Genomic DNA, 26279 nt, shown 5'->3' on the forward strand with positions numbered 1-26279 from the left:
TTCTTGGGCTGCTTCAGGAGCTGCTGCTTGCCACCTTTGCGGCCAGACATGGCGCCTGCCGCCCCTTCCCCAGACCCCACCGCCGCTGTTTTCACATTACTTTAAAGGCCCAATATATAAGAAAACATGTGTCATATATCTTAACTTATCCTGAAAATCTTCAGAGAGTTTTTAACCAATGTTTTTTGGAAAAGAAAAGAAAGAAAAAAAAAACATATTCTAAAATGAAATAGTTTGTTGTCAACACACAAATCAGGTAGATACCCCAAGGAAAAAAAACATAAGTTTTGGTAGATGTTTCACAAAAATTTTTCATAAAATTTACGACTATCTTGTTTTTAAAAAAATTTTTATTTGTAAATACTTTGAAACTTACAGGGCAGTTACAAAAATAATAAAAACCCCATACAGAGAATTCCAACGTAATCCTACCCATCCCCTCTACCAGATACCCTAATCCACCCAATTTTAAGATTTTGCCACATTTGTCAAATCATTCCATCTATTTACCCATTATCTGAAAATCTGAATATAGGTTGTATACATCACGCTCCTTGACAATACCACCTTGTAGTAATACATTTCCTAAAAACAAGGATATTCACTTATATATATCCACTGTAAGTACAGTTACCAAGCTCAAAAAATTTAATTAACACTGACATAAAGCTTACAGTATATATTCCAACTTTTTCATATATCCCAATAATGTCCGTTTAAGCCTTTGCTTTTTAGACCCCATGGAGAATCATGTATTGCATTTAATTGTCATTGTCTCTTTGAATTACTCTTCTTTTTTTTAAATTGTGGAAACATGTATATAATACAAATTTTCCCACCTCAACCACTCCCAAGCATACCATTTCAATCGGGTTAATCAGTCACAATACAGTACTCTCACCAACCTTCCATTACTAAGACTTTCCCATCCCCCCAGCAGAAACCCTAAGCCCATTATGAATTAACTCCCCATTCCCCCTGCCTTATACCCCTAGCAACCAGAACTCCAATTTTGTCTCTATGAAGCTTGCATATTCTCTGATATTTTCTACAGTTATCATGGGGTTTAACTTTAACATCCTCAATCTGTTATAATCTCATTTGCTTTGATATCAACTTAAATTCAATGGTATATTCATATTATGTTCCTACAAGCCTCTCTACCTCTACCTTTAGGCAATTCTTATCACAAATTAAATGTTTATATATTGTAAGTCTAAAACCACTGACATCTCATTACATTTTATGCATTTGCCTTTTAGATCCTGTAGGAAGTAAAAAGTGGAGTTACAAACCAAAATACAATAGTACTGACATTTATATTTACCTATGTCATTACCCTCATCAGAGATCTTTATTTCTTCATGGGTCCTCTGTCTATTGTAATTTCCTTTCAACCTATAGAACTTTCTTTAGCATCTCTTTTAGGGTTAGTCTACTGGTGAAAAACGCCTTCAGCTTTTGTTTAGGAATGTCTTAAACTCTCCCTCATTTCTGAAAGTTTTGCTGGATATAGAATTCCTGGCTGACAGTTTTTTGCTTTCAACAAATATAGGTCATCCCATTGCCTTCTTGCCTCGCAAGTTTCTGAGAAGAAATTGGCACTACATTTTAGTGAGGCTTCCTTGTACAAGACACTCTCTTGTAGCCTTGAGAATTCTTTCGTTACCTCTGGCATTCAACAGTTTGAAATATTATCACAGTGTGGATCTATTTGGATTTGTGCTGGAAGTCTGAGTGTTTTTTGATAAATTTGCAATGTTTTCAGGCATTGTTCATTTGATATTCTCTCTGCCCTTCTTTCTTTTCCTCCTTGGTTTCCTATGATGTATATATTGGCATACACTTTTCACTTTTCTTCATTCTTTCTTCTTTATGCTCTTCAGACTGAGTAATTTCAATAATCTTATCAAGTTCTCTGATTCTTCCTTCTGACACCCCCATCTGTTGTTGAACTTCTTTAGTGGGCAATTTTTACTTTTTGTCCTTATGGCCTTCAGCTCTGTTTCATTCCTTTCCATTTCTCCACTGATATTGTTTTTGTGTTTATCTATCATTTTCCTGATTTCCTTTAGTTCTTTTGAGCATAATTAGCCATTATGTCCCAGGCCTGGTCATTCTCACTAATGGCTTCTAATGCTTTAATCTTCTCCTTTGCCTGTGCCATTGTTTCTTATTGCTTTGTATGTTTTGCAACTATTTAAATCTAGACATTTAGACTCTGAAATTAGACTCTGAGGTATCTGTTCCTTAAGCTTGTATCCAGCTAGTGTTATGACAGTGCCTTCATTGAATGTTAGGAGCCTTGCAGATTGCTTGTGAGAGTATTCTCCTTCAGGGTCCATTCATAGGAGTTTGGAAACTAGCTCCAGGTCAAAGCATATGGCCTTCCTGATCCTGTCTGTGCATATGTCTTATCCTGGACATGCATATATGGCCTTGGGAATTCCCCTATTTGCCACATTTAAGTACCTCACAGTGGTAAGCCCTGCACTATATGTCCTACAGCCATAAATTCTTTGCCCTGGGTAGCAAAACCTGACTGCTCTCCCATAGTGTGCTGTAGAACTCACCGAGCTGCCTTCTACATGTAGGGCAAGTTCTGAGAAAGTGGGTTCCTCAGGTCGCCACAGGATAGAATGGGCCGGTATATGCATGAAGGCTACTCTGCTCTCTAAAGTGGAACCAGAGAAGTGCACCTGAAGTGGGAGCTGGTTCTGCACTGAGCTGGTGAGGGGTGTGGAGGAGCCAGCCAAAGTGCCATGAGAATCTACTGCTTTTATTAGTCTTTTTCTTGATTCCACACACACCTCCTGCAGTAGCTCCCAGTCCTTTAACTGTTTTCTGGAGATCTGAGAAAAATGTCTCTGTTAGTTCCTGCTGTTGTTCAAAGCATTTGGGAGGGATATAGTCCTGAAGCATCTCCACTATCTTAATCGGGACAGGCCTCCATGACAGTATTTTTAAAACAGATCGTATCTCCATTCAACCAAGCAATTTTCATGGGACAGTAAGGACAAATCTTGCTTTTGCTATAACAATTAAAAAAAAAAAAAAAGAACTCCTAGTTTTTTTTCCTACTTAAATAGTTAAACCTCCCACATCTATTTCCCCATAAGGCACTAAAATACTCAAAACACATTACAGTGTGCATTTTACAATGCAAAGAATTCTAGAAACTATACGAAGAACCATTACAGTATACACACTGAAACCTCGCAAGAAATACATCAGTCTTATGACCTATCAAATAAAACCCTTTAAAATAATAATCTGATCCTGACTTCCAAGTTAAAAAAAAAAAGGATGATTTTAAACTATTTTTCATTTTCTTAGGTATGAAAGTTCAATTACTTTATAAAATTTTCTCAGCTATAAGCAAACTACCAGACATGTTTAAAACTCCATCCTACAACAAAACATTACAAAATGTTTCAAAACAGCTTCAACCTAACCAGATTGTAGAGAGAAATAATAAAACTTAAAAAATTTAAAATTAATTAATTTCTCCCCATTCCCTTACTGTTTGCACTAGATGTGTTGATTCATCCTCTTTGTTTCTTTAGGAGGCACCAAGAACTGAACCTGGGACCCCCAAGGTGGAAGGGAGGCACCTAATAACTTAAGCCACCTCTGTTCCCTGCTTTGTTTTGTCTCTCATTTTGTTTTTTTCTTTTGTCTCTTGCTGCGTCAGCTTGCTGCGCCTGCCTGTCGCGTCAGCTGTCTTGACCATCTTCTTTTAGGAAGCACCAGGAACCTGTTCCCTGCTTTCTTGTTCCATTATGTTTTTCTTCCTCTCTCTTGTTGTATCAGCTTACAGCACCTACCCATCATGCCAGCTTGCTATCTTCTTTAGGAGGCATCCAGAACTGAACCACGGACCTCCCATGTGGTAGGCAGGAGCTCAATCGCTTGAGCCACATCCACTTTCCATAATGAATATTTTTTAAAAATTCATACCCCCCCACTGCGACTTTGTGCTTGCTGTCTGCTCTTTGTCCATTCACTGTGTGTTCTTCTGTGTCTGCTTGTCTTTTCTTTAGACAGCACTGGGAACCGATCCTGCGACCTTCTGGAGTGGGAGAGAGGCACTCAATCTCTTGTGCCACCTCAGCTCCCTTTTCTGCTGTGTCTCTTATTGTCTTTCCTCTGTCTTTTTGTTGTGTCGTCTTGCTGTGCCAGCTCTCTGCGCAGGCCAGCTTGCCTCCGTTAGGAGGCCTTGGGAATTGAACTCTGGATCTCCCATAAGGTAGATGAGAGCTCAATTGCTTGAGCCACATCTGCTTCCCCCATAATGAAACTTTTTGAAAGCATAAAACACAAGCTTTATAAAGGAAAAATCCAAACCCCCAAAAAACTCAATTAACAAATTTTCTGGATTAAAATAAAAGAAGGCGCCCTTATATTTTTGATTATCACTTCCCAACTAAAAGGAAAAAAAAAAAGTGAGATTCAATTTTTACATTAATAAACAGAAATGGGGTCCTATTACCAAGAACCCTGTATATTTAGGTTCCTGACCTCAAAGCTAAGTAATTTAGCAGCATTAATGTAAGAGAAGAGTTCCAAAAGTTTATAAAAGAAACAAGTTTGACACAATATGCTTTATAAACATTTTCAAGACAGAACAAGTACCTTGCCTCAGATTGAAAAGTTTAACTCTGTTTCTTTCTCACTGAGAAACTTCTTATCATATGCAGGCTACTTCAGGGTTTCTTTTTTTTCATATTAATCTAAAGCAGAACATTTTTTAAAAACTGAGAATGCAGCAATTTAGAATCTTTTATAGCATTTAGAAATGGTGTTGCGCTAGTCTGCTGTAGATGTCTATTTCCTACAACAAATGCAGTACTTTAATGTGCAGACCTTTCATCTTAATCTACACATAGAAGCCCTCTTCCCTTAGCATTTACTTCATTTTAAACCATGTACTGCTTTTTACTTTTTAAAAAATTTGCATGTGGCAACCAAGGCAAATTAAAAATCTAAAACAAAGCCATGAAAACAAACATAATAAGGTTTTGTACCTTAAACCATCCATACTGTAAAATACAAGCACCATGGAAATGTGACCAATGATCCAGTCCTTTAACCAAACAAAAAAGGACCGTGGAGAAGCTTTATCATTCTTTATATAACAGGTTTCTTCTCACTCAATTCACATAATTAACTAAATATTACTCCCTGTGCTGCAGCGTATTCACATGAAAAGGTTCTTTTAAAAAAATCTTTACATCTTAGACCATTTTAATTTTTAAAAGTTTTATTTCCATTAAAGGACCTCTGGAATTTTTGCAGCATCATTTTTCTTTTTACTTTTCCTTTATTCATAAATGAAAATGAGATGCTTCACACTCATAAAATCAGTAGGCATTTCTCTAATGACTCTTCATGGACCAACATAAAGGAAAGACAATAATGAGAACTGTTCTGTCCTCACTGCAAAGCTTTCTTCATCCCCTATCTTTTCCATACCATGTAACTTGGCATAAATGGAATTAGAACATGTAGACTTGGTTAAAGAAGGTGGTTAGAATTACAAAAGGGAAAAAGAGCAAAGCTGAGAATAGTTAGGATTTAGGACTGAGATTAGAAGAGATGTGATAACTGAGTGAATGTACAAGTCGGTCAAAGCAGAAATCAGAGCTGATGACAAAAGATCAGTCTTCTGTTCCATGGTTCAAGGTTTTAATGTCATAGATAGATAGACAGATATAGATATTTTTAAGATGTATTTTTAATTTTACTCTCCCCCCTTGCCTCTTGCACTCGCGGTCTGCTCTCTGTCCATTCACTGTACGTTTTTCTGTGTCTGATCGTCTTCTCTTCTCCTCTCTTTAGGAGGCACTGGGAACTGATCCTGGAACCTTCTGATGTGTGAGAGAGGCACTCAATCGCTTGAGCCACCTCAGCTCCCTGGTTTGTTCTGTCTCTCATTTCTTTTTCTTGTGTCTCTTTTTTGTTATATCATCTTGTTGCACCAGCTCACTGTGCAGACCAGCTTGCGGGGCAGGTCAGCTCGCCTTTACCAGGAGGCCCCAGGAACCAAACCCAGGACACCTCCCATATGGTAGACAGGAGCCCAATCACTTCAGCCAAAATCGCTTCCTATATATATATATATATATATATTTTTTTTTTTTTAATTGAAGTGTATCATTCATGCATGAACACACATAAACACATAAGTGTATAGTAAAGATTGCGAACTTACAAAATAAACATACATAACATCACACAGGGTCTCATACATCACCCCTCCACCAACTCTTTGCATTGGTGTGAAACATTTGTTACAAACTATACAAGGGCATTGTCAAAATACTACTACCAACTATATTCCTTATCTTACATTTGGTGTATTTTCTGTAGAATCATATTAGATTGGTGCGAAAGTAATTGCAGTTTCACACTGTTGAGATTTGCTGTTTGATATTGGCATACATTCTTAAATAAATGTGGTTATGTTATAAATAATTTTAATGTGCATTTCTCACCTTATGTTGTTTTATTAATGACTTATTACTTGCTGTTTATTTTAGACTATAGAAATGTTAGACAAAAAGCAAGTTTGAGCTATTTCTTACTTGAATTCAAAATGGGTTATAAAGCAGCAGAGACAACTTGTAACATCAACAATGCATTTGGCCCAGGAACTGCTAACGAATGTACAATGCAGAAGTGGTTCAAGAAGTTTTTCAGGGAAGCAGACTTGGCCCAGTGGATAGGGTGTCTGTCTACCACATGGGAGGTCCGCGGTTCAAACCCCAGGGCTCCTTGACCCGTGTGGAGCTGTCCCATGCGCAGTGCTGAAGCACGCAAGGAGTGCTGTGCCACACAGGGGTGTCCCCTATGTAGGGGAACCCCACGTGCAAAGAGTGCGCCCCGTAAGGAGAGTCGCCCAGTGCAAAAAAAAGTGCAGCCTGCCCAGGAATGGCGCCGCACACATGGAGAGTTGACACAACAAGATGATGCAACAAAAAGAAATACAGCTTCCTGTGCCACTGACAACAACAGAAGCAGACAAAAAGAAGAACACGTAGCAAATGGACACAGAGAACAGAGAACTGAGGCAGGGGCAGGGGAAGGGGACAGAAAATAAATAAAAATAAATCTTTAAAAAAAAAAACTTTGCAAAGGAGACAAGAACCTTGAAGATGAGGAGTGTAGTGGCTGACCATCGGAAGTTGACAACGACCAACTGAGAGCAATCATTGAACCTGATCCTCTTACAACTATGAGAGCAGTTGCTGAAGAACTGAACATCAACTACTCTATGGTCGTTGGGCATTTGAAGCAAATTGGAAAGGTGAAAAAGCTAGACAAGTGGGTGCCTCAAGAGCTGGCTGAAAATTTAAAAAATCATTTTGAAGTGTCATCTTCCCTAATTCTATGCAACAACAGACCATTTCTCCATCAGACATGCGATGAAAAGTTGATTTTATACAACAATTGGCGATGGCCAACTGAGTGGCTTGGACAGAGAAGCAGCTCCAAAGCACTTCCCAAAGCCAAACTTGCACCAAAAAAAGGTCATGGTCACTGTTTGGTGGTCTGCTGCCAGTCTAATCCACTATAGCTTTCTGAATCCTGGCGAAACCATTACACCTGAGTGGTATGTTCATGAAATCAATGAGATGCACCGAAAACTGCAATGCCTGCTGCCAGCACTGGTCAACAGAAAGGGCCAATTCTTCTCCCCGACAACAATTGACCGCTTAGCACACAACCAATGCTTCAAAAGTTGAATGAACTGGGCTACTAAGTTTTGCCTCATTCACATATTCACCTGACCTCTAACCATCCAACTACCACTTCTTCAAACATCTTGACAACTTTTTGCAAGGAAAATGCTTCCACAACCAGCAGGTTGCAGAAAATGCTTCCCAAGAGTTTGTTGAAGCCTGAAGCACAGATTTTTACACTGCAGGAATAAGCAAACTTATTTCTCACTGGCAAAAATGTGTTGAATGCTATGGTTCCTATTTTGACTAGTAAAGACGTGTTTGAGCCTAGTTATAATGATTTAAAATTCATGGTCTCAACCGCAAGTCCTTTTGCACCAACCTAATAATTGCTGGTTCTACATTAGTAAATGTAGGGGATGGGAGAGACAAAATGAACCATGGAAAAACAACGTTCTTTCTCACTTTAAGTTGCATATAACCAATCTAGGGATCCCTTTAACAAAAGACATTTTATCAGTAACAATTGCAGAGAATTTCTGATTTAACTGATCTATGTGTGACTCTGGAATTAAGTGGGCTATTGTCCTATGTAACCAACGGAGACGTGTTTGACTATTAAGTAGACACATACAATAAGGGGAAAAAAGAAGCTAAACAGAGGTTATTTCAGCTAAACTCTGTTCAAAGAGTGTGAAAGCCATCCCAAATATTATAACTAAAATAAACATAAGCAATAAACAAACCCCTTCTTGGTGTTAATCTGGATATCTAGTGTTTAATTCTGGTATTCTGCTCACCGTTGAAGGAAGGAGATCATTTTCTTATATCAACGGGTTCAAAGGAAAATCATGTACCCAAACATACACACAATTCTACTTTCCTTATTCTTCCTTTCTCCTCCTTTATGGAGGGTCAACGCTGGCAAAATAAACCATATGTATGCATAGCTTTTATTCTAAAGCCAGCACTTTCTGTCCTCTCTGGGGTGGGGGATACAGCTAGCTACCAGATTCCTGCAGAGATTCTATTGTCTAGTGACTTTCATGAGTGCACTACTTAAAACCAAGCAGAGCAAGTTTAGTGCTGAAGTCTGTGCGGGACCTTTTCTCTCACATTATTAGGCACTGCTGAGTGTATGTAATGAGAGATAAAATTTATTCACATAAACAATGATTTGAGTTGCTATTAACCAGTACATTTTTCTAATTTCTCTTAGTTAGGTATCAAGGGCTATATTACATTAAATACAACTGCATATAAAAAATATACATTCCCAAACAGACACCATAAATAATATTTTAACATGTGTATAAACTGCACAAAATGAAAAGGAGACAAGTATAAGATGCTGAAATGAACAATTTTCCAGAGAATATAAAAAATCATTAAAGCAAGTAATGTGATATTCAGTCAACTAGTGCTAATTATCAAGTTAATATATTTTTAGTTTTATATGACTTGTCCATGTTTCCTTATTTTGGTTGAATGGGATTTTCACATATTTAATACTATAGATGATTCAGTGGTTTCCAGTTAAATATATAAAATGTAAGACATGCATTTACTATTACCTCCCAAAATCTAACAAAATAAGTCATAAAAGAAGGAAAGTAAAAACCCTCAAGAATAAATAACAGGAGAAGGGACTACAGCAGAAAAGAGATGTTAACAAAATTTTGTAAGACAACAAGTGGATGGACAAGAAATAACTGACCTAGGTTTCAGCTTTCACTAGTGTCTACAAGGAAAAAAACCAGTAAGAATGCCAAGTCATTTATCAGAAGCCCTGGAAAAGTCAGGACTCACCTCTGAAGGTATGGTTGTAGGATGGATGAAAATAGGAAAAATGGTTTAAAGGCTAAATCAGAAATAATTAAACTTCTCAGGTCTTCAGTCTTACCTAATCATGTTAGATTAATGATAGCTCTTCCTCAATTCTGGCAGTGCCAGAATTACTATCCAAAAACATGAACCACAGAAGATTGGGCTTTAGGGTATCATACAAAACTGAGAGTGACAATGAGAAGCTGAAAACAGTAGGGATTAAGTAAATGTTTACGCACTGAATGGTGAGACTCTGAGACATCTTTCTCAAGCAGCTACTAGAACCCAGGCTGTTAGCCTTATACCCTACAGATGGGAGAATGGACATTTCCTCTCTGGAGAAAAAGGAAATGTAAAGGACATTTCCTTAACCTGTAGACCCTCATATTTAGTGCAACCCCCAAACTAATGCCAGGTTCCCTCTGAATTATCCACAAAAATGCCCACCAGTCAACAAGCTGCAACCATCTATCCATCTAATTTTTTAGTGATTCTTCATGAACATAAACAGATATTCAATGATCACCAGACTTCTGAAAATAATCTCTAACAAAGAGGAGCGGATGGGGCTCAAGTGGTTGAGCAACTGCTTGCCAAATAGGTGGTCCTGGGTTCAGTCCCTGGTGTCTCCTTAAAAAATCCAAAAACAAACAACAAGCAAACGAAAAAATCAACTCAGAAGAGCCACTGTGGCTTAGTGGTTGAGTGCCGGCTTCCCGTATACAAGGTCCTAGGTTCAATCCCTGGCCCTGGTACCTTACAGGGGAAAAAGAACCTCTAGCATGACAGTAATTGAGGCAAAAAAAGAGGAAAAGAACTCAGAAAATACAACAATGTAAAGAGTAAATTAAATCTTAAAAATATTAATATCCTCAGGGATTAAAAGAAATCATTCAAGAGACCAAACATCTGACTAACAAGAGCTCCTCAAAAAGGAGAAAATAGAAGACCTTACCAAAGAAACAATAACAAATTTTTAGCAGATTGAATACATCCACTCACTTTTTTGTCTCTCCATAAACCCCACTAAAATAACGGCAAAGGGATTTTTTTTTTAAGTATATAAATATAGAAAAAGAGAAAAGGAAAAAAACAAAGTTTGGAAGCTAAAAAGCAGGTAGATATATATGTGCAAAGTGACTAAACAGAATGAGGAAGCTGAATCTAAGCCAGCTGTGGGGAAAGCTGAAAAGCAGTCTGATTTATTAGGCAGAATTCCCAGAAAGGGTGAGGAATTGGCCAGATTCCATGTAATTCTCTATACTGGAGTGCAAGTGCCAACATGTGTGTTGGGGATGATGGAACCAACTGTACTTAAAAGTACTAAAAATAACTATTTTTATTAAGTAACCAGGTCTAACCTCTCCCATCCTGATGGAAGTCTGGAGATTTATGCTTTGAGAGCATAAAAAAGATGATCAGTGGCTCAATTAGATGATTCATCAGACAAAGCCACAGTCAACTTCCTCACTCACCATGTGATTAGAAGTTCCATTCAGCTTTTTAGTGCCTCACACTTATATAGGAGCAGGCAAACATGGACCACTAGAGATCTCTGAGAGAAGCCTTTAACATGAAATACAGTAACCAAATCAAATAAAGCAAAAAAAAAAAAAAAAGCAACCTGGAACAAAAAGATACTCGGCAGAAAAAACAATTTCAACAAATGTTCCCATCAATATCTCAAGTAGACATGAGAAGATAATGCAATCACAAAACAAGCAGTCTTCTATTAAAATAGAAGAAAAGCTCTTGAAAATTAAAATTTATAGCAGAAACTAAAAACTCAAAAGATTGGGAAGGCTGAAAACCCTAACCTTCGTTGGTTTTGTTAAGAAAACTGAAAAATATAAACAAACATATATTTGAGATAAGATTACAGAGCGATCCAATGTAGGGAGACCCAATCTGAAAAATATATATCCCAGAAAACAAGAAAAGAGAAATTGGAGGAGATATCACCAATAAAACAATTCAAGAAAATTTTCTAGAACTCAAAACATGAGTTTTCAAATTAGTGAAGTCCTAGCAAAATGAATTAAAACAGACTCTAAACAAGGCACATCAGCAAAAATTTCACCCAAGTAGGTGGTTGGAGAAAAGACAGTAAAGATTTCACATAGAAAAAAATAGAACGCATGAAAAATCAGAAATTGGAATGGCGACTGGAATCCTTAAGATCAAGAATAGAACTTAGAAAACAACAAAATAATGCCTTCAAAATTACTGAGGAAATTCCATTCTCAGTCAATACATCAATTAATTCAGGGTACAGTAAAAATAATTTCTGGTGTGTGTGGTAACAAGAAATGTACTTCTCATGCAAACTTTCCGCGTTATCTCAAAGATATGTTCTGTAATAGGAAGACATGGAATATAAGAGAGATGCAAAAAGAATCCCCAGGAAGATGATGATAATGGTATTCCCAACTGGTCAACCAAACCAGAATGGGGTCTATCTGAAGACTACAAGAGAATGCTCTCCAAGAAGATTAAATTGACATAGTACCTAATGCTTCTGAACATAGAGATGTAAGTAACTAGAAGAGTTTAGGGTTGAATTAATATGTCAAAGAAAACAATGTTTACATTATCATAACATAAACACTGAATATTGCTCAAAAAATGACATCACTATATGTGGGAGATGAGATGAATGGGATATGATCAGTGGGTAGGTGAGAGCACAAGGACAGGTGATAAATTCTCATTTCCAGAGTGAAAAGGCAATAACTGATGCCTAAAGTAAAATCAAGCAGTAGGTTTACAAGTATATGGCAAACATCACACTAAGGAGTTGAAAGAAGTTGCCTCTACAGAGGTGGAAGGTGGGGAGATAGTGGGAGTATACGTTTAGTTGTAATAAAAAAAGACAAATAAACCAAGTATAGTACATAGTAGTAAAGGATATATTTACAAATTTAAAAGGTCAACCTAGAACTTATCACAATATATGATAAAAATTGCTCATGTCATTGTGAAGCTTCAGAATAAGAGAAGGATAAAAGAAAAAGTCACGGAGAACATGTTTAAAGGGGAAAGGAGACATACACCAAGAGCAAATAAGAACGTGATTTCTTAAGAGCCTCAAAATTCTGAAAACTCTTTCTTGGAATTTTCTACTGAGTCACACTATCAATCAAGTATGAGGGAAAAATAAAGGTATTTACAAGCATGTAAGATTTCAAAAGAAATTTCCCACCCTTTCAAAGGACATTACAGAAGAATACACTCTGCCGAAACCAAAGAAGAGAATATCACGGGATTCAGAAAGAGGTTCAGGGAATTCCTGAGAAGATAATGAAGAAAGTCCCAATATAACAGCTATGGAAGAAGGTTAGAGAACTGAGGGGTCTTGGAAGCCATTTCCATGGGAACACAAAATAGAAATGATGTATTTGAACTACTGAAGTTAGATTTCTGTGGAAGAATTGTTTCTATATAACAAAAATAAAAGATTTGTCAAGAAAGGAAATGTAACAACACAGTACTGTACTCAGTTATAAATAATATTTTCATCAGTCTAGCAAGGTAAAACTAACCACTAATTGACTAAAAAAAAAAGTCTCATAACTATTCTGGGAGAATGGAGGAAGAGAAGGAAAGGAAAGGGGAAGGGAAAGAAGAAAGGTAAAATAACATCTAAAATTAAAAGAAACAGCAGTTTCACACAACACTTAAAAATATAGAAGGAAATCCCAAAAGAAATACTTTAAAAGGTAAAAAGAGCCACTTTTGTGACATGAGACTTAAGAGATAAAGAAGGGCAAGAAACAACATCTTTCCTTATATTTCACTTTGAAAACCATTTACCTGTATTACTTTGAAAAATGTTTCAATTAAATAGAGAAGATTTCAAGAAAGAATAATTTTCTAATGACCTAAAATCTTTCTCAAATCAGAGATGGGCTCTTATGGTGCTACAGCTACAAAAGGAAAACAAATTCATAAATTAATATTAATGATGTTTTGAAGGATACATTGCAAAAGACAAAACAAGCAGGCACCAGACTAGGCTGATATTCATTTCCTGTGTAGGCTTCATAAAACTGTAGTAGACTTCAGTTACTAGATATACGACTGTGGCAGCCACTGTGAAATCCACCAGCCACTGATATTCTGGAAAGTAATGAAGTGCTGAAAAATAAAGGTTAAAAAAAAAAAAGTTTTTCTTAAACTTTATAAGTACTTAGGCGTGATCATCTTTAAACACAGTAGACTATTCTATTTGCAATGCTGAAAATGGCTAAAAAATGTTAGCATCCAAAATTAAACTTTAATACCTCACAAATTAAATAATTCAAATAAACTCAAAATGAGTACCACAAGTACATTTAAATTTATGCTAAAATATATTACTACAATGTGTTGGTATTTTCTTAACTGATTTAGTTATTAAAGAAATTATTAATCAAGTTTTCTTGTTTGTTTCTAAGAATCTAAGCTATGATATCTTAACTTCAGAATACCAGGTCTAGGATAAAATGAATTTACTTTTACCCTTTATTTCTGTGAAGTAAAAGAATATAACTTTGCTAGTTTTTAACTGTACTAATGGAAAATTAGTAATACTGTGAGTTCCTGCAGACTAAAATAACAAATTAAACAGTTATTTCCTCTTCTGCTCTTCAAGAAAAGCTGATGCAATGCCTATTTTATATAAAACCACACCCCTTCAGATTATTCCATCCTTAAGAATTTACACTAAAATTAGCATCTTCTGAAAGTAAATATAATTCATCTCCCTCTCTGTCTCAGAATTGTCTTAAACTTCTTATAAGGTATAGATATATTCTCAATTCCTTCTGCCACAGTATAGTCCAAAATATCAATCTAATTTTGGAGAAGACCTCTTAAAAATTTGGAAGTAACTCACATTTATATATTATTAACTCCTATGCTCATGCTGGCATATAACCAAACAATCTATAATGCCTTGGAAACGTTTAATTTGTAAAATATACAATCATGCACAGGGAAACTGATTTTTAAAATCATACTCTTATAGAAAAGGTACGTAAAAAATGAAACACTACTCAATTTAAAATATCTAAGCAAACTAACCCAAACTTACTTCGTCTCCATGACATCACACAGCAAGGTTTTGAAAATTTCAAATCTTTTTTGTAATTGGGTAAGTTTTTCATTGACTTTAAGTTATTTTAAATGTTAGCATTTTTGTTGTTAACAGATCTATTTAATAGCTTCTAAACTAGAATTTAAAAGATTTAACCTAAAGTGTTTGCAGGCTTCCACCCCACCCCAACCCCAAACCTAAACTAGAAGAAAGATAGGGAAGACGGGTAGAAGAAACAAATATCCATTTATCAAAGGTTTTGAAAATGTTATTAACGACAATCAATGTAAGAATTCTTATTCTCCATGCTGTCCACACTCACACAGGTTTCTACCAGGGACTCAGACCAAACTGCCAAGTGACATTCAAATACCCATATATTCTTTAAGAGGTTCTTATAATAGATAGCTTATACAAATGGAGGCAAGACTTGTGAAACGGTTATTGGAGTATCAATAATATACACATTAGAACAAAAGTACAAATTATATATATTCTTGGCAATATATTTAACCCAAAATGTTGTATTACATTCTTCTTTAGTTATTTAACAACATAATTTTTTATGTGCCTTTTTTATAAAATCTTGAAGACAGAAGCCATCTTAGAGCTCATATAGCCCAATGTTTTGCATTAAACTCTCAAAGGTACCTAAAATCTATTTTAAAAAACCCTCTACTTTTACTTAAACACATATACATACAACACACATTAACAAAACACTACAAATGACTAGCAAATTACACCTCAAAAAAAAAAAACGTTATTCTGGTTAACTGGAATGCTCTTGAAATTGTAAGACCAGTTGTTAAACTAGCACCATTTGCAACTAGTTCTTATAATTGTACAAGTAAAACCAAATTCTGAATGAACAGTACATTGAAGCTAATTAAGGTTGCAACTGTTTTCTACGACCTTAATTTCAAGTTTTCAAGTTCATCAAAATAGGCTACTTCTCATTAACTGGGCTCTACCATATTAGGTGTGCTCTACCATATTAGGTGTGTAACTCGGGCCAAGTTATATAACTTCATTGTGTCTCAGATTTTTAATGTGTTTAAAAAAAAACACAAAAAACAGTGGATCTTCCTCATAAAATTGTGAAGATGACCTGGAGGACATTATGTTGAGCGAAGCAAGCCAGAACAAAAGGACAAAAACTGTAGGACTGCGTTACTATGAACCAAATATATTGTATAATATATTGTGTGATTCAAAAATTTTTTTATATGTATCCAGTACATTTGAGAAATGTATGTTTTTATTCAACTATATTTTTTTTTATTTTTAAATTATTGTTTATATTTTCAATTATTAAATGCACAAAATAAAGTTTTAAAAAAAGATTCAAAAAATATTTTTAATTGTGAGGATGAGTAAATACAGGTAAAGCACTTATAACAATGCCTGATATAAATACTCAAGATATATTAGCTGTTAATAAAAATGACAAAAGCTGTACTAGAATTCAGGAAGAATATATGTATATATATTCTTGGTTTTATATGTGAACATTTAAAGCAGGCAAATAGTATTATTAAAACAAATGTGACAACTACTACAGAGAAGTGTGTTTTTAAATGTGTTTAATTTTGCATAAAAGATAGTTAAGAAAAAAGAAAAACAAGAAAAATGACATAACCAGTCTTAAAAGTTTTGACACTAGACACTTGATTTATATTATTTCTCACTGACATTTTTAGATTCTTTCCATATACATGTAATCTTTGTAGTAACAGAATAAACTCCGAAATACACTGAAGTCACTTTGTATCACAAAACAATTCTATATGAAAAACTAGAAAATCTGTAAGCTTTTTTTAGGGTGCTGTGATTCAACCCAAAAAGGGCCAAATTACATAATGATCCTTTATACTAACATTGTTAAAAGTCTAAAGAACCATATTATTTTATTTCCTCATTTATTGTGTAAACCAGTGGTCCTCAAGCCTAGTCACAGGCCAGAATCACCTAGAACACTTTTAAAAATACAAATTCCTAGAACTCATATTCCAAGGGTGGAATTAGAGAATCTCTATTTTTAAAGAACTCCTCAAAAGTGATTCTGATGTATAGCCAGGCTTGAAAAACACTATTTTTAAAAATATCACTTTAGATTTTTTCCCTTTGAGGATTTAAATAATTTTATATAAATTTTCATTTTAAACTAAAAATCATTAATCATTATACATTCATAGAAACTGAGATACAGGGGGGAAATTAAATGGCTTAATTATTTACAATGGGTAAAGTGAATCTTGAATAAGTGAAGTTTTCTGACTCCTAATCCAGTTCATTATTATAAAACCATTTCCCCTTCTACCAAATGTGACAATAAAATTGAATTATTATAAATATAGGTAAGTTAACACAAACATACAAATGCATTTTTTGCAAACCACATTATAAAAACAGCAGGCTGGCAAAGCAAAAAAGATACCTAGAATTCAAGATGATAAAAACCTGACTACAATCTTAACAAGACAGGAGCTATATAACAAACTTGTGTAAGTCAGCCTCTTCTGAAAAATGGGGGAAATAACGCTTAATATCAGTTAGGTTAATAGAAAATTTTTTTAAAAAATTTAACTGAAATTTTGAGCTCCTAAGTTCTTAGAAAGATCTCATGTATATTCTGCATAGTGGACTTAATGATTAGGAAAACAAAAACAAACAAAAAAAACTAGCCACAACATATAAAATCTAAGTACTTTCACTAGCATAATATAAAACTAAGATTTACAGAACTCTTTACCAAGAGTTCCCTTACCTAAAGTATCCACTTCTGTAACTGACTTTGTTTCTAGATGAAGGTCAATATCCTTTGGAATGGTTAGTGGCTTACTTTCAATGTGACCATTATATTTCCTATAAAAATCAGACAAGTGACACAAAAGACAAGTTACCTACACTGTCATCCAAGTGCTTGTATCAAGCTAATTACTAATTTTAAATTTCACAGTGAAAAAGAGAAGCAGAAATTCTAATATTTCATCAAAAAGGAGATAAGATACTCAAAAGTAGTTTTTTTTTTAAAAAGGGGCTATGAATTGTGGACACAGATGATTATGTGACTATATAGAGTACCAGGGAAAGAGCTAACTAAGTTAGTGACAGGAATAAAATCTCAGTTGCTACTTTAGCGTTACACACTCATTTCTTCTAGTCTCTCTTCTATAGATTTAAAGACAACCTAACACCTTCATGGAAACTTTATTCAGGAACAAGAGTAAAAGAAAATGAAAAGTGCATTTCTCTTTGAAATTATATATACACAGGCACACACAAACAGATCCGTTACTTTATACAAGTCAGAGCTGAACAATTTTAAGATTTATGTGCATGAGAATTTCAGATACATGAAAGGTTAACTCAGAGTTGCTTTTATTAAGAATCACAGATTGAGGAAAACTGAAGAACTCTTCAGGTGAATACGTATCATTTCAGAATTTAATTTTTTAAAGATAATCAAATGTAGAAAGTAGTAAGCTAAGTTTCAACAACATTAATTACAATACTAGAAAATAATATTGCACTTATTCTTGAATATATATAAACTGAAAACTCCCAGTAAAAATTATTTTAATAAGTCATATATTGCTACTAGCAATAAGACAAGTGTCATTAGTTCATCTTTTTTATATCTAAAGCATGTTCAATATGAGTTTATTATAAAATAATAAAATTATTGAATTTTTGAGAATTTAAATCTTTGTAAAATGAATACTATAGTACATTACTAAATTTTACATATGTTGAACATGGCAGCCATGAACTGGTAGAAGGGGAATAAATGTAAATTATATTACTGTTTATTACTCAAGATTGTTGTGTGGACTAAGTAAAACTGTGTGTATAAAGTGCCCTGGAAACAATATATTCCTACCAGGCAGGAATATTTTATTACTGTTTTTATTAAAGAACATAACTCTTAGAATAACAAGTAGGAGGGCTTACAATAAATATTCCAATGAGCTTCCAGGTATTTTGCAATGGTAAGTCAAAAAAAGATGGTAGTATGATCAAAAAAGACAATCTTTTCAAATTTCCAATATCAAACCAAATTACCACTAATGTTAAGGACTTTTTAAACATCTACAAATGCATTAGGCTGAGCTAATATAGTTTTTATGACATACGTGAGAAGTTGTGTGACAATTTTTTGTCACTGGCATTTTTATAATGCATTAGAATCATGATTTCTGTCAAAAAGGACCCAAAGAAGTCCTCTTAGTTATCCATCTAAGAAAATTGAGTCCCATTAAGAGAGGCTAATTAATGTGTAGGTTTTCTGAGAATTACATTTAAATAGATCATGAAGGTTTTTCTTTTTCTTTTTCCATATAATAAACTTCATTTTTAAAGAAGTTTTAGATTACAGAAAAGTTACATTGAAAGTATAGGGGATTCCCATATATTGCCCCTCCCCCCTCCATTTTCCCTTATTAATCACACCTGACATTAACGTGGTACATTCGTTAGAATTGATCATCAAATATTGAAGCATTGCTACTAACCATGTTCTGGAGTTTACCTTATGGTTTACACTTTGCACAGTACAATTTTAAAGGTTTTGACAAAGTGTATAACGGCCTGTATCCATCAATGCAATATCACTGAGACTAATTCCAATACCCTAAAAAATGCCCTATGTCCCACCTATTCTTCCCTCTTTCTCCTCTCAGAACCTCTGGGAACTACAATCTTTATATCAATGTTACAAGTTCTTCCATTACTTCAATAATAACAAGTCTATTTTGGTCCAAGGTTTCTTTTTCCCCTTGTTGGTTCATTCCTCAATCTTGAGGATTTGGGGATGGTGATTGCTTCTCCTGCTTCAGATTGAGAGAGGGCGATTATGAAGTTTTAAATGTAGAAGGGTCCTTCAAAATACCTACGTCCAGTTCCTTCATTTCACAGATGATACTACCACGGTTTAGTCAGTGAGGTTAACTAGCAGGAAATTTTTTTCACAAACTTAAAACACGGATGTAATACTCAAGAGCTGAATGGGACTTAAGAAACTATACTGCCCACCCCTTTTATATAAAGATAAGGTAACTGAGCCCAAAAGCACTTAAATTTGCTCAACATCAGAACACTAAGTAATGGCAAAACCTGGAAAAGAACCCAAACGAAGTAACACCTTTCAATGAGTTGTAAGGTAAAAACAAGGGTAAGGGGCATTTCCCTCATTCATTCCCTCCTAAATATTCCCTTAATATGATAGCTAGATTATTTTCACAATTTAAATAAAATTATTCATTCTGCAGTAAAATAATCACTGTTTTGTGCTTATATATTTAGATTTAAATTCTTATCAGGTTTTCTTAAAGGATGATTCAGTATTACTTTAGATCATGGGTTTTGATCTCAAACTTATCAATTGCTTATGCGGTAAACAGGCCTTTCACCAAAGCACAAAAATATATTTATACAAATTGTATTAAAAAATTAACATTTTACAAGTGCAATAACATTAACTCACCTGTCTTTTTTACTTTTCCCTTTTTGCTGCTTCCCAGCAAGAATTCGTAATTCTTCTTCCGTAGGATGTTGAAACCACCTCAGACTAAGAAAAAGAGAATTCTCTTAAATAAAGCAATTAAAATTATGAGAATCACTATTTATTCTATTAAAATTTATTTAGTTTCCAGTTTGTGAATCCGCTGCTGGGAAATGTCAGGTGAAAATCTTGAATCTAAAACAGATACCACTCCTTAAGCTAACTTAAAAAGGATTTAGGTTCAAATTTATCAAAATTATCAAATTTATCAAAATTATCAAACACTAAGCACTTGCTAGATGCCAGGCCCTGTAAAGTAGAAATATACATTTCTTACAGCTGGCAATCTTGTTAACAAAAGAAAATGGGTAAACTCTGCAGGCAAGCTGGTGGGTAAACATTAAAAACTCTAACCATTGGTCATTTGCTCAGAATTATCTTAAAAACAGATCTGTTTGAATGCTTACATCTATAGGAGGAAAGTCTTTCATTCCCTTTCCCACTTGAGAGGTCTCAAACTTTATGGGTATAAGAATTAAGAGTAAATTGTTGTCTTTACAAAACCCTTTACTTCTGACTATGTTTAGTCCTCAAGAGTTATGGTTCCAACATACTACTGGAGGTGTTCGGTTCCACCACACAGTCAAAACATTCAAACAAACCATCTACTGCTCTTCAGCACTGACATGCTCATTCTGATTTCCTGTCTTACTTAGTGGCATCTCTATCTACTAGGTCACCTAAAACTGATATTCAGATCTTCAATGTGTCCTCTCCACATCTTATCATATATTTTGTTCTTTAATTCTTAAAATTCTAAATCTGTCTGCTCTACCCAATTACCTTAGTTTAGCATATCTTGACTTTGGCTACCACTGCAAAACTTTTTTCCTGCCTTCCCTCGGATACTCTCCTCATCAAATCCATTCTTCATCGCACCCTTCGTTATCTTCCCATAGTGCAAACCTTATCAAGATATATGCCTGTTTAAATTCTCTCATGGCTCCTCACAGGATAAAGCAATGAGTAAAGCAGCAAGTGAGGAATTTTAAAGCTCCTGTCTTTTAAAGATACTAAAATATTTATGAATGAAATAATAAAGTGATTTAGATTTCATACAAAATAATATGTTGGGAAGGGATAAAGAGGAGTATAGATGAAATTATTTGACCATGAATTATTAACTGTGCTAAGTTCATTATATTAATCTGTCTATACTATATATATATATAATATATATATACACACACATAGTTATATATATATATATCAAAATTTCCATTTAAAAAAGTTGAAATACACATACAAGACCCAAATGTCTTTAGGCCTTGTGACCTGCTTCCACTGCCTTTCACAATCTGACCATAGCCTAATTCTCCAGATTCACCTTCAACCATTGCCCTATAATTATTAAAGACCCTTAAATCTTCTAGAAATCATTTCCTTTTTAAATATACTCAAGCTTGCTTAATCTTATTTTGTGGACTCATTTGTATAAAATGGATTACATTTACTATACCTCTTACTGGATACCTCAGGGTTACTTTGATAACAATTATTATTCAAAGCTGAATCTAAGAATGCTTTTAGGGCCACTCACTTTCAGTCTGTTACTCAACCATCTACCTATTAATTCATTCATCAAACATTTGTGAAGAGTTCACTATACTCTGCTAGGCAATGGAGATACATAATCCCGAACAGTAAAGCCAAAGTCCCTGACTTCTTGATGCTTATATTATAGTTTGCAGGACATACTCTAACCAATTAAAAAAAGATAAAACAAAAAATTATTAGCTGTGACACCACACAAAAGAATGAAACAAGTGGTGAAAATGAGAAGAGAGATAATTCTCAGGTATTAGGTGAGAAAAATCTCTCTTTGATACAGCATTTAAGGAGCAACCCAAAGGATAAGAATAGAGGGTAAGAGCATTCCAGGCAGAGAGCAGCATGTCCAAAGCAGAGAGGCATGAAAGAGCATAGAATAGTTCATTAACTAATGGGCTAATTGAAGCAGCAGCAACATACACAAGGAGAAACACATGAAGGGAGGCTGAAGCAGGGAACATATCATGCAAAGCCTCATGGATCATGGTAACGAGTTTAGAGTGTTTGCTAAAATAATGGTTTCAAAGCAGGGAAGAGAAATAATTCAATTTACATTTTAAGATGCATTTTGCTACTCTGTGAATGAGAGGAAAACAAGAATAACAGGGACATTTATTTTAGATGTCAAATCAAAAGGTCCTGCTGTTGGACTGAAAGCAGGAAGTGAAAAAGAGTAAGGAACTGATGTCTATGTTTCTGATTTGAGGAAGATGGTACATTTTTTTAGTTGAAGGAGAAGAGGAGAAAGAAATAAAGAATTTAAATGTGATGAGTTTAAAGTGCCTATGAAACACTAAGTGAACATGTTAAGAAGGACAAAAGCTCAGAAATAATTTAGAGTCATTACATAATTGTAGTATTTAAATACATGGGAATTAATAAGATCACCTAAGGAGAAAATAAAATATGGTAGAAGGCTAAACAGTTAATGGGGATATGAGAAATAAAGTTTGTCTGGACAACTCATGTAACAAATTTGGCTAGAAAGGGAAACTGAGAAACAGGGCAACAACTAAGGGACAGATATGGGAGGGAATTTGTTGGGTTGTGACAGCTATTAATTTGTTTTTAATTTTAATGGGAGATCTTTAAAAAAGAAAGAAAAAAAAAGTGTTAACAGGAATTATCTGACAGAAAAAGAGCAACTGTTGACATAGAAGAGAAAAGGAATGGCCAAAGAAGAAAAGTCTGGGCAAAGGAGACAGGGAATGGGGTCCAGAGCACAAATGTAGGAATTGGGTTGTGACAGGCAGGACACTTCCTCTATAGGCAAAGTTAAAATACATAAAAAATAAGAGACAATGCATATGTACCTAGAGTTGTGGGTTTGGTGGTGTGAAGACAATGACAGGCTCTGGGTTCAGCAGCTTAGAGTGAGGCAGAGACCGGTGCAGGCGGGAGGTTGAGGACAAAAAATTCCTGTTGAAAAGTTGTCTGAGAAGTGGAGCGTACAAAAATTGCCAATATGGAGTGGCCAACTAAGGTCTGAGATTGTGAATACAAAATAAAAATTTAGAAGTATGTTGCATGATTTTCTTCAACAGTCAGTGAACAGTTTGATTCCATATCGAATGGTTCCCATCTGCTACACTTTGAGTACTGGTCTCAATTTTCAGTCTTTTCCTTTGCTGTTAGTTGATATGGCTATCAGTAAAATGACTGCTTACTTGTAACAACTACACTATGCCTTTCTAATATGGGCTTGCAAGAGAGATATAAAAGCTTATTAGATTTAGATTCTATGTCGCAGTTAATAACAGTCAAAAATACAATAGAAAAATGCTTTATGTTAATATGTTGAGAAAAAGGAACATGATATAAAACTGCAATACAATAAAATCACAACCACATGGGGAAATATCAATAGAAAAGATTAGAAAGAAACAACAAAATTTCACAGTGATTATCTTTGGGTAATAGGAATATAGTCCATCACCTCGTTTTCCTCGTTATTAATTCATCATCTTTTTCTATGTCACAGGCATGCATTGCTTTTGTAATAAAAATAATAAATTTTAAAAATAAAGTAGTAATAGAATCTGACTAAAAAAATTAAGCCTCTTGCATTTAAGTTAAATACATTAATTTCAGTGTACTTTATGACATATACCTTGGTTACTCAATGGCTTTTTTTTATGTTTGGATTGTCAGCAATGTTTTATACAATAAAGCCAATCTGGTGTTATATTCCTTTAAATCATTCAAACAATTTTTCAATGATTTTCTTGTATAAGCTCTTACATAAAATCACCTCAGACTACTACCATGCCTACCAGAGTTCAACAATACTGAAAATGATATGTCAGTGAACATAGAAAATATAGAATGTATACAGAAAATATAGAATGTACTGATCTAGGCTTCACTTTAGATTTTAAGCAGCACGTCCTAAAGGATTCTAAAGCAAGCTACTTAAAAGTTTTTGGAAAGAAATTTAAAATGTAAATCTGAAAATGAACAAATATAGAAAAGCTTTGTATTTATAGAGCAATCTAAAAAATACTAATATATAAGTAATCATACAAAACTCATGGGGTATGCAACACAGGACATGAGACAGCCTAAATCTACATTTTAAATTTCCAACATTTTGACAAAAAAAAACAAAACACAGAAAACAAATTCTCACTTAAAAATCTTAGAGAAACCTGTTCAGCATAATTAGCTAGAAAATTGTGCAATAAATATAGCTTCCTGATATTTGCTGGAAATTTTAATAGATTATCAAACATTCTGGAACTTGTAGTTAAGACCGTTAAAGCAAGAGCAAGGACTCAGGCATTCCATAGGGGCAATAGCTGAAGGCTTAAACCTTTCCCTTGGGTCATAGGTCCCACCTACTGTGCATTTGAATAGTAGGTTTCTCTCACCAAAGGGAACTTTCAGGTTCCTATACCAGGCAACATGCAAAAGAGAACAGGCAAAAGGAATTAAGAGTAATTTACGAATAAGAAAGTGTTTTAACACCCTCTTTACCCAATATGGGATGAGACAAAATCATTAAATCTGAAAATAATTCATTTTCATTGAGGGACATATGGAGGCAAGTAGCAGACCAAAGTGAAGAGCACAGAGAAAAATGCATGAGGATTGAGCTGAATAATCAGGAAAAGTTCAGCTAGGAAGCTATTAGGGACCAAAAGCGATATCCACTTTCCATGCAAAACCCACTATTCAAATGTACAAAGAATGCAACCTATCACTTACCTCTCCATGAAAAGAGCCAAGCAAACTTCAAAACAAAAAGGAACTTTAATTACAAGAGAAAGCAGACACTACTTTGGCTACAAATTAGCAGTGTACTAGACATGATAAAGAACTAACATCTAGTGGTGAAGTGAACAACTGTTAGAAATGGATCCTTATGTTAGGGAAAACAGTTCACACTAAAGGTACAGAGAAAGCAGCTTCCCAGGATTTTTATTCCTTTGGGATAGGAGAGGAGGAATGGAAACTTCTGAGAGTCCTAAGGCTCTTCATAATTGAGATTTCCTAGCTAAAGAATACATGCTCATGGCTTAATAACAGGAGATCTTACTACTCAAGTTCTTGTTAAAGCACAAATCCCTGCAATAAAATCTGATGATCATATTAAACAGCATGCATGATTAAGAACATTTGTAGAAGAATATTTATTAAAAAATGGAAAAATGGATACAAAATACTTATAATTTTAAAATGTGGAATAAATTTCATCTCAAAGGGGAGGTGAAAGGTATACTTTTTTTAAGGAGGTACTGGGGACTGAACTCAGGACCTCGTGTATGGGAAGCAGGCACTCAACCACTGAGCTACATCAGCTCCATAATGAGAGTTGGTTTTTTTCATTTCTTTATTTTTTTAGGAGGTACCAGGGATTGAACCCAGGACCTCATAGGTGGGAAGCAGGTACTTAATCACTTGAGCTACATCTGCTTTCCGAAAGGTATACTTTGAACGACAGATGACAATTCATATTTAGCATGCTTTTGGTAATCAAAATCAATGCTAATGTGCCTTTTAATTTAGTTTAGAATAAAAGGTAGCTATCTAATCATAGAGAATCCAAGAGAACACAGTAAGAAAAGAGAAACCATACACTACCTATAACCTTAAGAGGCTATCTTCTGAAAGGTAACGTATAGCAAGGAATAAAAAGATAGAAAGAAAATAATCTTAATTAAATCACTTTGTAAACTCACAACAGAAATCACAGTGGTTGTGAAAATTTACACCTGTCTCCCCACCATATTCAAAACTCTGTTCGAGTAGAAGTTTCAGGGCAAGGTCTGGAGTTGATGAGCATTCATAATCAAATAAATACTAGACTGAGAACAGACTTCTAGGTTAAGAAGCTTCAATCTATTTCATTTTTCCAGTATGTAAATTTGGATAAAATAACCCAAAACTTGTTTTCTCATGTATAAAAATGGAGATAATGTCACGTATGGCAAAGAAGGACTAGGCAAATACCATTCCTGCTTCTGCTTCCTAGATACAATGAAAATCATGTTTCTCAGTCTCCCATGTACTCTGGCCCAAATTAATCATATGCCCACAGACTGTATAATGTGGGCAGAAATGAAGTATTCTA

At 34.6% G+C, this 26279-nt stretch overlaps 1 protein-coding gene across 4 annotated transcripts in view; it reads right to left on the minus strand.

Annotated features, from left to right (window-relative positions):
* The window catches only part of TMEM161B (transmembrane protein 161B), a 76550-nt gene that overhangs the window by 19796 nt on the left and 30475 nt on the right, over positions 1 to 26279 (minus strand). For all 4 annotated transcript variants that reach the window (XM_004470614.4, XM_058275719.2, XM_058275722.2 and 1 more), the window contains 3 exons: positions 20078 to 20161; positions 17360 to 17457; positions 13493 to 13649 (listed from right to left, as the gene is read on the minus strand). In XM_004470614.4, the coding sequence (XP_004470671.1) occupies positions 13493 to 13649; positions 17360 to 17457; positions 20078 to 20161 (339 nt within the window). The remainder of the gene's footprint in view (positions 1 to 13492; positions 13650 to 17359; positions 17458 to 20077; positions 20162 to 26279) is intronic.

Source organism: Dasypus novemcinctus, chromosome 2 (assembly GCF_030445035.2).
Source record: "Dasypus novemcinctus isolate mDasNov1 chromosome 2, mDasNov1.1.hap2, whole genome shotgun sequence".
Lineage (NCBI taxonomy): Eukaryota > Metazoa > Chordata > Mammalia > Cingulata > Dasypodidae > Dasypus > Dasypus novemcinctus.